This window comes from Ranitomeya variabilis, chromosome 1 (genome assembly GCF_051348905.1).
Source record: "Ranitomeya variabilis isolate aRanVar5 chromosome 1, aRanVar5.hap1, whole genome shotgun sequence".
In the NCBI taxonomy this organism is placed as follows: domain Eukaryota; kingdom Metazoa; phylum Chordata; class Amphibia; order Anura; family Dendrobatidae; genus Ranitomeya; species Ranitomeya variabilis.
In genome coordinates, this window is record NC_135232.1 from 920,834,212 (window position 1) to 920,847,733 (window position 13,522).

Consider the following 13,522-nt stretch of genomic DNA (forward strand, 5'->3'; position numbering starts at 1 on the left):
ACGTCACGGTTTTCCCACAAGAATAATAGCTCTTTTGAACATAGTGTACTTTGTTTAGAACCGATATTTGGTACTTAGTTTTCCATAAAGAGGTTATTTATTTTGGATGCAGATCATTAAGAGCGAGGATTTAGCGATGATAGTTGTAATATTAAAGTAATTTACAATGATCACTGAGGTTTATGTGAATCAGACACGTCATTAATAGAACATTAAGTCTTCTGCTTGGCTTAGAATTCATTAGGTAAATATCTCCGTTTTAATGAGTTTCTTCAGATGTACTTTTTTTCATTGTTTTTAATGTAAGGGATACCGCTCTGGAGTTAGTGATAGAGTCTATAATCTAACACCAACATTTAATGAGTTTAATAAACAAGGAACCTAATAAATGAATATTAAATGACTTTCCTGTTTCTTAAATAGCTACAGTCTGCTTGGTGGCAATTCCCAGTTTACAATCAATCCTTCCACTGGTCAGATCATCAGCAGCTCGTTGTTAGACAGAGAGGTGAAGGACAATTATACCCTTCTCATTGTGGCTATGGATGGCGGTTCCCCGAGCTTGTCCAGTTCAACCAGTGTAACAGTGAATATCATGGATGTAAATGACAATCCACCAAGATTTTTACATCACCCATATGTAACGCATATACCATCACCCACAGCCTCAGGTAAGAACTCCACTATTGGTTGTGTAGTGTACTTGTAACAACATTGCTTTCCATTTACAAACTGTACGTATATGTATATATATGTATTGATAGATATATTTTGAGATATATGTGTATATATCTATATGTCTATATACAGTAGATATATACAGTATATTGTTATATAAATATACGTGATGGTGGTCCTCCTCACAATTGTTCATCAAGATTCAGTGCCATATAAACAGTTATTGATGTACTGGCTAGAGCAGCTCAGTTGGATAGTCCTAAACATCAACTAGCTGCAGTGCCAAACATAGCCATGATTACATGTTTTGAACAGCTGACATGTGCCTCTAACAGCCGCTGGTGGAATCGCGATCCACCTGCTGATGTTAAGTAGTTAAATTCTGATAGCAATCACTGACAGCAGCATTTAACACGCGCTTCTGGTGAACCCGTCACGTGATCGAGGGTCACCGATGGGTTGGCATGGCAACAGAGGTCTCCAGCAGACCTCTATGGTTGTCACTGCCGGATTGCTCTGCTATTCTCATATCAAGTGAGCAATTCTGCTACATACAGGCGATCTGATCATCGCCTGTATGTAGCAGAGCCGATCAGATTATGGAAGCTTCTAGTCTTTCATGTAGACTATTGAAGTATGCCAAAAGTAAAAAAAATGTTTTTAAAAATGTGAAAAGAATAAAAAAAATATAAAAGTTCAAATCACCTCCCTATCGCCCCATTCAAAATAAAACAATTTAAAAAAAAATCAGACATATACATATTTGGTATTGCTGCATTCAGAATCGCCCAATCTATCAAGATATACAAAGAATTAATCAGATAGGTAAATGGCGTAGCGAAAAAGAAATCAAAACCCTAAAATTACATGTTTTTGGTCGCTGCAATATTGCATTAAAATGCAAGAACAGGAGATCAAAAGATCGTATACACATCAAAATGGTTTCAGTAAAAATGTCAGCTCGGCACGCAAAAAATAAGCCCTCACCCTGCCCCAGATCCTGAAAAATGGCGACTCTTCAAGTCTCAGAAAATGACACAATTTTTATTTTTTTTTAAAACAAGCTTTAGATTTTTTTACACCACTTAAATAAAAAAAAGAACCTAGTCAGGTCAGTTTTGGTATTTGGTGAACATTGTAAAAAAAATCCAAAAAACATTTGTGGATTTGCACTTTTTTGCAATTTCACCGCACTTGAAATTTTTTCCCATTTTGAGTACATGTTATGGTAAAACCAGTGGTGTCCTTCAAAAGTACAACTCATTCCACAAAAAACAAACCCTCACATGCCCATATTGACAGAAAAACGAAATAGTTATGGCTTTGGGAAGAAGGGGAGCGAAAAACAGAAACGCAAAAACGAAGAATGGCTCTGTCATGAAGGGGTTAACTGTTTTATCACCCTACCCAGGCATATAACTATGTTCTTTTCTAGTCCGAGAGACCCATTTTTAACAGCAAGTTTGTATTTTCTTGCTTTTATGCCATGTCAATTTATATGTAGTTTCTACTTTGAGTCTTTTATAAAATGTTTTTTTGTTTGATTTTGTTTTGCTTCTAGATTCATTTGTGTTTGCTGTGACCGTGACTGATGAAGATATTGGCACAAATTCAGAGCTTCATTTTAATTTAAAAGGCCGGCATGCAGATAAGTTTCACATTGATCCCTTACGTGGTGCTATAAGAACTGCAGAGCCATTAGAAGGATCTTCAGAGATAACATTTTCTGTCCAAGTGAAGGATGGTGGTGTTAATTATAAATTGGATTCAACCACTGTGACTGTCAGGTTTGCTAACAAAGCTGACTTCCCCCAAATTAGTGCTGATCAGACAACATTCGCATTTTCAGAGAATCAAGAAGTAGGAACATTGGTGACAACAGTCTTTGGCTCATCTACAAGAGATGGAAGTTTATCTTTTTACATTGCCAGTGGTAACTTTGGTAATGCATTTCATATTGATGAATTCAATGGACAACTTTACATTAAAAACTCTTTGGATTTTGAAACCATTTCAAAGTATGTTCTATGGATTGAAGCTAGAGATACGGGATTTCCACCATTCTCCTCATATCAAAAGATTGAAGTCAATATCTTAGATGTTAATGACAATGTGCCCCAATTTAGGCAAAATCCTTTTGTTGCAGAAATTATGGAAAACCTGCCATCTCGTAGGGTACTCACAGTTTATGCGAAGGACAAGGATAGTGGATCAAATGGTCAACTCGATTATGCCATTATTGATGGGAATAAAGAGAGCCTATTTAGTATAAACAGAGTAAGTGGTGAAATAAGAAGTACAAAACCACTGGATCGAGAAAAGGTTTCTCAGCATATTTTATCCATCAAAGCATCTGATAAAGGGACTCCTCCCCAAAGCTCTTTAGTCAAGGTAGTGATAAACATTTTAGATGATAATGATAACGCACCAAGATTTTCTCAGATATTCAGTGCATCAGTTCAAGAGAATGCAGCTCTGGGCTTTGTTGTTACTCAAGTTACAACATCAGATGAGGACTCTGGGGCAAACGCAATAAGTAGGTACACAATTGCAGATACTAGTCTTCCTTTTCACATAAATCCCAATACAGGTGTGATAACAGTAAGCAGACCAATTAACAGAGAAGATAGAGATCGGTATGTTGTCCGAGTCTCTGCTCATGATTCCGGTTGGACTGTAAGCACTGATGTTACCATATTTGTGACGGATGTGAACGATAATGCGCCACGATTTAGTAAGCCATCCTACTATTTAAACTTTCCAGAAACTACAGAGCCTGGGATTAAGATTACTCAAGTTTTAGCATCTGATCCTGATGAAGAACTGAACGGCCAAGTATATTACTTCATCAAATCTCAATCTGAATTTTTTAGAATAAACTCTACAACAGGAGAAATATTTAACAAGCAGCATTTAAAGTATCAAAACCCTAGTGCATCAGGAAACATTAATATAAACAGGCACAGCTTTATCGTCTGTGCTTCTGACAGAGGTAGCCCTCCTCTCATGAGCGAAACCACACTATCAATTAACATTGTTGACAGCAATGACAATCCCCCTAAATTTTTACAAAGCAAATATTTTACTCCTGTAGCCAAAAATGCAAAAATTGGCACAAAATTAATGAAAGTTACAGCTGTTGATGAAAAAGACTTTGGACTGAATTCTCAAGTGGAATATTCAATGTCAGATGAGAACTCTGCTGGAAAGTTTCATATAAACAAAGACTCCGGATGGATTAGTGTGGTCTCTTCTTTAATGATGGATTTACATAAAAATTTCTTGATTAAAGTTACAGCAAAAGACAAAGGTAATCCTCCACTATCATCACAGGTAATGATTAACATTACTGTAACTGAGGAAAACTACCATACACCAGAATTTTCTCAAAGCCATATAAGTATAACAGTCTTGGAAAGTTTTACAGTGGGAACAGTTATCAGGACTGTATCAGCAAGGGATAGGGATACTTCTATGAATGGTGTGATCACATATAACATAACGGCAGGAAATGAAGCTGGTCTCTTTGCTATAAACACTTCCACAGGTGCATTATCTTTATCCAAAAACCTTGACTACGAAACGTGCCAAAAACATGACTTAACCATGAGTGCTGTAGATGGAGGATGGGTTGCTAAAACAGGTTACTGTGTTGTAACAGTAAATGTTAAAGATGTCAATGACAATCCACCTGTTTTCCAGTTAGAGGACTATATGCCCAGTGTCATGGAAAATGCACCAAGTGGCACAACAGTTATACGCCTGAATGCAACTGATGCAGATTCTTCACCAAATGCCGTTACAGCTTATTCCATACAGTCATCAGACAGTGACCTTTTTGTCATTGACCCAAACACAGGTGTGATCACAACCCAAGGTTTTCTTGATTATGAAACAAAGCAGTCCTACCATCTCACTGTGAAGGCATTCAATGTTCCCGATGAAGACCGATGCAGTTTTGTAACTGTTACGGTTCAGCTTCAGGGAGCAAATGAATATGTACCTCGATTTGTATCAAAAATGTATTATTTTGAAGTTTCTGAGGCTGCGCCTAAAGGCACTTTAGTTGGAGAAGTTTTTGCAAGTGACCGGGACTTAGGAGTTGATGGGGAAGTCCATTATTTAATTTTTGGCAGTAGCAGAAAAAAGGGCTTTAAGATTGAGAAAAAGACAGGAAAGCTGTATGTTTCTGGTCTGCTGGACAGAGAAAGGGAAGAAAGAATCTCGCTAAAAGTCTTGGCTAAAAATATTGGCAGTATCCGTGGGGCTGATATAGATGAAGTGACCGTTAATATCACTGTACTTGATGCTAATGATCCCCCTGTTTTCAGCCTAAAATTTTACAATGTTCAAATCAGTGAAGGTGTAGCACCTGGGACACATGTCACATTTGTTAGTGCCTTTGACTCTGATTCAGTTCCAAGTTGGAGCCGATTTTCCTACTTTATTGGTTCTGGAAATGAAAAAGGTGCCTTTTCAATAAATCCACAAACAGGCCAGGTTACTGTTACTACTGAATTGGATAGAGAAATTACACCCATCTACAATCTCACTGTGCTGGCTATTGACTCAGGAACACCTTCTTCAACTGGAAGTGCTACCCTTATTGTATCCCTTGAAGATATTAATGACAATGGGCCCGCGTTATCTACCACTGAAGGAGAAGTCAAGGAAAATCATAGAGCAGGAACTCATGTGATGACCCTACAATCCACAGACATGGACCTTCCTCCAAATCAAGGCCCATTTAATTATTATCTCCTTAGCACTGGACCTGTTACCAGCTATTTTAGCCTTAGCCCTAGTGGCACTCTTACTACAACCAGAGAGATTGATAGGGAACAAATCAGTGAGTTTTTCTTATCTGTTGTGACTAGAGATTCTGGTTTCCCGCAAATGTCTTCCACAGGAACTGTACATGTTAAAGTTATTGACCAAAATGATAACCCATCTGAATCAAGGACTGTTGAGATTTTTGTTCAGTATTATGGAAATGTCTTTCCAGGTTTCAATTTGGGCAGTGTCAAACCTCAAGATCCTGATGTTTTGGATAGCTTCCACTGCACTTTAACATCCGGCGTTACAAGCCTTTTCAGTATTCCAGCTGATAGTTGTGACCTCCATTCTCAATCAAGGTCTACTGATGGGACATTTGATCTAATGGTCCATAGTAACGATGGTTTACACAGTGCAGTCACAAATAACATCAGAGTTTTCTTTACAGGATTCAGTAACGCTACAATCGATAACAGTATTCTTCTAAGGATTAATATACCAACTGTTAAAGACTTTTTAACCAACAATTACCTACATTTCTTGCGCATAGCTAGTTCACAGTTGACTGGACTTGGAACTGCCATACAAGTATGTGGGATGTTTGAAAAGAGTAACCGGACTTATGTCATGACTGCAGTGAAAAGAAGCAATAACCAGTATGTTAACCCAAGTGGAGTAGGCACTTTTTTTGAGAGCATTAAAGAAGTATTGTTCCGTCAGAGTGGTGTATGGATAGAATCAGTAGATCATGACTCTTGTGCACATAATCCTTGTCACAATGGTGGAAGCTGTATGAGAAGACTTGCTGTAAGTCCAGGAATTACAGTTTTGGAAAGCGTTCCTGTAATCATAGTGGCAAATGAACCCCTTCAGACATTCATATGCAAATGTATGCCAGGATACGAAGGGAATTTATGTGAAACTGATATTGATGAATGCTTGCCGCTTCCCTGTCATAATGGTGGAACTTGTCACAACCTAGTTGGAGGATTTTCCTGCAGTTGCCCAGATGGTTTTACAGGCATTGCTTGTGAGAGAGATATTAACGAGTGCCTTTCCAGTCCCTGCAAAAATGGTGGGATATGCCAGAACTTTCCTGGAGGCTTTAACTGTGTGTGTAAAGCTGGTTCCACAGGTAAGACATTGTCCAACCTATGTCTTGTCATTGTTTCAGTGTTTATGCAGCATTTAGCTAGGATATCTGCTAGTATAGATGGGGCATCATATAGACAGATTCCCTTTAAGTGGCACTATCATCATTATTATTACTACCATAAATTGAAAAGGGATAGAATATACTGTAAACCTGTAACTTATTCCATATTAAAATGGATTATGTCACTCTGATCTTGGAGGAGACAGTAATAACACATGTATCCGTATACAGTTTAGGATGGGATGAATCTATTGAAACGATGCAAAAAAATTGTGGATTACATTATATCAAATATCAAATACAGCTAAATTAGTAGAAGTTAATACTGTGCAAATCTCTAATTCTTGATAAATGAAACCTGTTGGTTTCCAATTTTTATTTTCAATGAGATATAATATCAGGCAGATATTACTGCATCAAATACATTAATGTTTAGTGCTATGTTTATTACATTTGTCAAATCACCTGGTCTCATGCTGCACTCTATATAAATGTTATTATTTCATTGCAGTTTTGCAGTACTTTAGCAATAGATCACATGTCTTACATATGTCCCTCATTATTTTTTATCTTGGTTTTACGATGCCTGAAATGAGTGATATGATCTGTTCTGAGATGAGTGACATGATCCAGTTCTGAAAACACAACATGATGTTATGTTTTTTTTACTGCTATATTTGGCCACGTCATGATAATGTATTGAATATATTTTGTGAGAAATTGAACTACAAAATTTGCAGAAAGGTTATCATAGACACACCTATATTAGGGTTGAGGAGCATTAAGTAGAGTTTAAGGTGGATACAGTCACCAATAAGGTACTATGGCAAATCTGGGGCTGTGCTGTTCTACTCCATTCTCCACATGTCGGCTCCACATTGATTTTGATATCGATGACCTATCTGGAGCATAGGCTATCAATGTAATAAGAATGGGAAACCCCTTTAGTTAAGCACTCATTTTTGAATAACCGTAAATTAGCATAGCAATTAACCTAAACTATACAAAATTTGACAATTATTAAATTGTTGGAATATTTTTCAAGTTTGTTTTTATATTTAATACATCTAACACTAAATAGTAGGGTTGAGCAAAAAGATTCTTAGGACCCATTTCCAGTGTCCACATGTGTGGCTTGTGCTTGCTGGACCAGAGCACTTTGAGCCTTCTCCTACTTGACGGCATCCCCTGCTTCTCCTCTTCTGATTTTAGGTCTGGCATGATGTCATGAGTGATGACTCATCACTCATGTAGTCTTTCTCAGCTTACCAATCAGAAGAAGCATTGAGGATGCCCGCAGGTCGGAGGAGGTTTGCAGGGCTTTGGTCCAGCAGCCACAGTCTGTTGACGGCCATTGGACAAGGGTGTTGCAAATCCTTTTGCTGAAGTCTGCTAAATAGCATAAATAGGAAAAGTGTTTAGAAAGCTTGCACGATACTCCAGATACATGTGTGTGATATATTGAAAAGCTGGAAACAAATTTTAATAGTAGTAGGTTCCAAATCTAAATGCTGAGTAAACCATGGGGAGACGTGTTTTCCTCAGGGTCCTAGGATCCCAATGGTGATGAGCCAATGATCAAATCTATGAGCTAAGACTAGAGTTACACCCTTGCATATAGCTAAAACACCTTGTTTATAGTGCCTGCCCTGCATATAGTCTGTGTGTATAAAGCATGTAATTGGAAACCATCATGACTAACCGAGTCAGACAGTCTTAGTCGTGAGTGAGCCAGAGGTCAGTCTGTCCTGGTACACTAATGTACTAAAAAAAGCAAATAAATATTAATATATAACTCTATTATCTATATGAGTTTGTCAATGTCGATGGGATATTCTTTAATCAGAATATGAATCTTGGCCTAAGATGTTCCACCATTTTTGGATACTTTTAAGATCTCAGTGGATACAAATACTTGACAGATCTGAACTATATTCCTTTAAAGATTCCTTGTCCAGCCCATGATTCATCTTAATGTCCTGTACATTTCTTACCGTGTGGAATTGCTATTAGATTATAAATTGGATGTTAGAATGAAGAGCTGTAAGTGCTGTAACACTATGGTTTCTGGAGTAGAAATACATGTAGTGATCAAATTCCCAGGATGACTGGCTACATATTTTATGTCTTATGTATATAGAAATATGTATAATGATATTATAGAAAAGTTGATAAATTAGTGTGTGTGTCATGAAGGGCTACTTTTTATCTTCGATTTCTAATTGGTTGGAGACTAAAGAATTTTAACAGCTGTATCACGTCCTAAATTCCCAGCCAAAATGACTACCAATCTGAACAATATGGAGGGGCATTTTGATATTTTAACTAAGGTCATATAATTCATGGTGTGTACAGGACTGCCTTACCCTATTTTTGGATGGTGCATTAGGACTGGTGTTGAGGTGACATAACTTTCACCTACTATGCTCATCCAATCACCCAGCTTTTATGGAGTAGAATGTAGCAAATGTTATTTTTTGCTTAAGAAAAGAGGAATTATGTTCCTAAATAATAATAATAAAAATAATAAAAAATTAAGAGTAAATTGCATGTACTGTGTATGCCTGGTGTAGAGACTGAGGGAATGGTGAATGACAGAGATTCTTTCTTAGGCTGGTTTCACATTTGCGTTTTTTGCCGCTGCGTTTTAGCACAAAAAAATGCATGCGTTTTTTTCCTATATTTAACATTAAAAACGCATGCGTTTTTTTTGTATGCATTTTGCCGCGTTTGACGACGCATGCGTCTTTTCTATGCTTGCGTTTTGTTGCAGAAATGCATAATGTAGTAATTTCTAGAGGCGTTTTTTTGCCGCAAAAAAAAGCATGCGTTTTTTTGCCGCAAAAAAAGTATTGCTGTCTATGTAAATGCATGCGTTTTTAAGCACATGCGTTTGGTTGTGTTTTAAACGCATGCGTTTCAATAGAAAAAAACAAGAATACACACTGATAAGCTACCCCCCACCATCAAGGTGATAAAGGGATCCAAACCCTAACCCTACCCCTAACCCTAGGGATCCTAACCCTAACCCTAACCCTAGGGATCCTAACCCTAACCCTACCCCTAACCCTAACCCTAGGGATCCTAACCCTAACCCCAGCCCTAGCTATTTCTATTTATAGTGGGTTTTCTAGATGATTTTGATGATTGGCAGCTGTCAAAAACTTCTCAGCATGCGTTTCAAAAACGCAAACGCAGGAAATAACGCATGTAAACGCGTCAAAACGCCGCGTTTTTTTTACCGCATTGGAAAAAGCATGCATCTAAAAAACACAGCGTTTGCACGCGTTTACATGCGTTTTTTTCACCACCTGCGTTTGCATTTTTTGAACACTGCGTTTTTAAACGCAAATGTGAAACTAGCCTAAGATGTATTTTGACCTCCTATCTCATGTACTGTATTTCCATCTCGATTTTTGCACTTAAAATAATGATTTATATGGAGCCTATCCTTAAGTGATATCAAGATTCAATGTCAGTAAAACGGGGTGTGATCCTGACTTTTATTTGACTAAGTTTTATTTTAACAGAGTCTGTTTCTCCTGTAGGGAAGCTGTGCGAATCTGCCATTAATTACTGTGAATGCAACCCATGTTTTAATGGGGGATCTTGCCAAAGTGGAATGGATGGATACTACTGCCATTGTCCTTTTGGTGAGTTTTCTTAACTATTGTTTTGGGCACTTTTTATCTTTCATAAGGAAAAAATGCATACTATTTTTTGATTGTATATTATATTATTAGTCATGGGTTGCCTATTTTAGTCAATGGGAAGACACCTCATCTACTGTTTGCATTGGACACTTGGTGGGCTGGTGGTAAAAATTGTACAACATACTGTTTATCAGCTTTAGCAAATGAGGAGTACCACCATATCTGCAATAGTCCTCATATCAAGAACATAGCTGAGAAGGGAGACAGTTGAGACATGTTGATTTTAAGCGAGGACTCCAAAAGGCCAAATAGGTCAAACTAAACGTTCCGACCGGTGTTCTGTAAACTTTAACTGATCAATGGTCACTGCCTGTTTACACAGGCAGTCAAAAGCTAATGATGCACCCACAGTGATCTACACAAGAGCCCTGCTTACACTGGACGATGCACTGATGAGAACAATTATCTTTTATGCTGCACAAAAGATCATTTCACCCACTTTGCTTGTCCATTGGGTGATCGGCATCCTGCTTACTTGGCAAGATAATCATGAAATAACACCCCTTCAGTCTACATGTACAATGGCCGACCACTGTGTGAAATGTCCACAGATCAACTACATGCTAGCAGTTCAGCGGTCATTTAATAGTCTTTTTAGACAGGCTGACAGCAATACTATGTGAACGGAACGATCGTTAATATGATCATTCTGTGCACATGTCATATCAGTGTTCTTTGCAGCACATTGTTATGATCTGGTGACCTTGGAGCCGCATGAAAACTTTCTCTGGAGTCGGTGGAACCTGTACTGACCGCAAATCCTGAACTAACACCGCAACTAGAAGTAGCCGTGGGGTGTGCCTAACAAACCCTAGACACCTCGACACAGCCGGAGGACTAAATACCCCTATAGATGGAAATAGGAATGCTATCTTGCCTCAGAGCAGACCCCCAAAGGATAGGCAGCCCCCCACGAATAATGACTGTGAGTAGGAGAAGAATAGACACACGCAGGTAGAAAACAGGATTTAGCAAAAGAGGCCACTCTAGCTAAATAGGAAAGGATAGGACAGATTACTAGGTGGTCAGTATTAAAACCCTTCCAAAAATATCCACAACAGATAATACAAAAAGTTCCACAATCTAACTAAAGACATGGAATGTATATCTGCCACTCCAGAGAATCCAACAAGACTGAGAAAATACTGACACAATCTAAGCTGGACAAGAAAACACAAAGAATAGCACTGAATTGTGAAGCACACAGCATGTGTGCCACAGGAAAAAAAAAACAGACACTTATCTTTGCTGATTTGGCAGAAAGGCAGGAGGAACCAGGCAGAGGTCCTACACCTCCCAACAACAATTGACAACTGGCAAGGACTAATGAATCCTGCACACCTAAATACCCCAGTCAGAACTGCAATCAGCAGACACACCTGACCAGGACTGCAACCCAGGGACAACTGCATTACCACCTACTACCACCGGAGGGAACCCAAAAGCAGAATTCACAACAGTACCCTCCCCTTGAGGAGGGGCCACCGAACCCTCACCAGTGCCCCCAGGCCGATCAGGATGAGCCAGATGAAAGGCACGGACCAGATCAGCAGCATGGACATCAGAAGCAAAAACCCAAGAATTATCCTCCTGGCCATAACCCTTCCATTTGACAAGGTACTGAAGCCTCCGCCTCGAAAAACGAGAATCCAAAATCTTCTCAACCACATACTCCAACTCCCCATCAACCAAAACAGGGGCCGGAGGATCAACAGAGGGAACAACGGGCACCACATATTTCCGCAATAAAGATCTATGGAAGACATTATGGATAGCAAAAGAGGCCGGAAGCGCCAATCGAAAAGACACCGGATTAATAATCTCAGAAATCCTATAAGGACCAATAAACCGAGGCTTAAACTTAGGGGAAGAGACCTTCATAGGAACATGACGTGAAGACAACCAAACCAAATCCCCAACCCGAAGCCGGGAACCAACACACCGACGACGGTTAGCAAAACGTTGAGCCTCCTCCTGAGACAACACCAAATTGTCCACCACATGAGCCCAAATCTGCTGCAACCTGTCAACCACAGAATCCACACCAGGACAGTCAGAAGGCTCAACCTGCCCAGACGAAAAACGAGGATGAAAACCAAAATTACAAAAAAAAGGCGAAACCAAAGTAGCCGAACTAGCCCGATTATTAAAGGGAACCTGTCACCACGTTTTTGGAAGATGGGATAAAAATAGCGTTAAATAGGGGCAGAGGTGGGCGTTACATTAGTGTGTGTGTTATGCGTTTATTACCCACCTAAGTTGCCGAAATAACTTTGCAAAGTCTCCGTTTTCGCCTGTCAATCAGGCTGGTCAGGTCACATGGGCGTGGTGTCTTCACCCAGATTTGGCGTAGTTTTCCGTTGGTGGCGTAGTGGTGTGCGCATGCCCAAAGTCCGGAATCCTCTTCCAGGGGATTTAAAATAGCGCGGTGTTCGTTATTGCATTGGTGATCGGTGGGCGCGGCCATCTTCCTTTGGCCGCGCGTGCGCAGAAGCGGCGCTCTGCTGGCCGCGGCTTCAGGAAAATGGCCGCGGGATGCCGCGCGTGCGCAGATGGATATCGCGGCGGCCATTTTCCTGAAGCCGCGGCCAGCAGAGCGCCGCTTCTGCGCACGCGCGGCCAAAGGAAGATGGCCGCGCCCACCGATCACCAATGCAATAACGAACACCGCGCTATTTTAAATCCCCTGGAAGAGGATTCCGGACTTTGGGCATGCGCACACCACTACGCCACCAACGGAAAACTACGCCAAATCTGGGGGAAGACAACGCCCATGCGACCTGACCAGCCTGATTGACAGGCGAAAACGGAGACTTTGCAAAGTTATTTCGGCAACTTAGGTGGGTAATAAACGCATAACACACACACTAATGTAACGCCCACCTCTGCCCCTATTTAACGCTATTTTTATCCCATCTTCCAAAAACGTGGTGACAGGTTCCCTTTAAGGGCAAACTCGGCCAATGGCAAAAAGGCCACCCAATCATCCTGATCGGCAGACACAAAGCATCTCAAATAAGTCTCCAAAGTCTGATTAGTTTGCTCGGTCTGGCCATTTGTCTGAGGATGAAATGCAGAAGAAAAAGACAAATCAATGCCCAGCCTAGCACAAAAGGCCCGCCAAAACCTAGAAACAAACTGGGAACCTCTGTCAGACACAATATTCTCCGGAATACCATGCAAATGAACCACATGCTGA

General features: G+C 39.9%; 1 protein-coding gene across 1 annotated transcript in view; it reads left to right on the forward strand.

Annotated features, from left to right (window-relative positions):
- The window catches only part of FAT4 (FAT atypical cadherin 4), a 340,488-nt gene that overhangs the window by 291,753 nt on the left and 35,213 nt on the right, over positions 1-13,522 (forward strand). Inside the window, exons 8-10 of the mRNA XM_077279100.1 lie at positions 424-671; positions 2,240-6,589; positions 10,159-10,263. Coding sequence (XP_077135215.1) covers positions 424-671; positions 2,240-6,589; positions 10,159-10,263 — 4,703 coding nt within the window. The remainder of the gene's footprint in view (positions 1-423; positions 672-2,239; positions 6,590-10,158; positions 10,264-13,522) is intronic.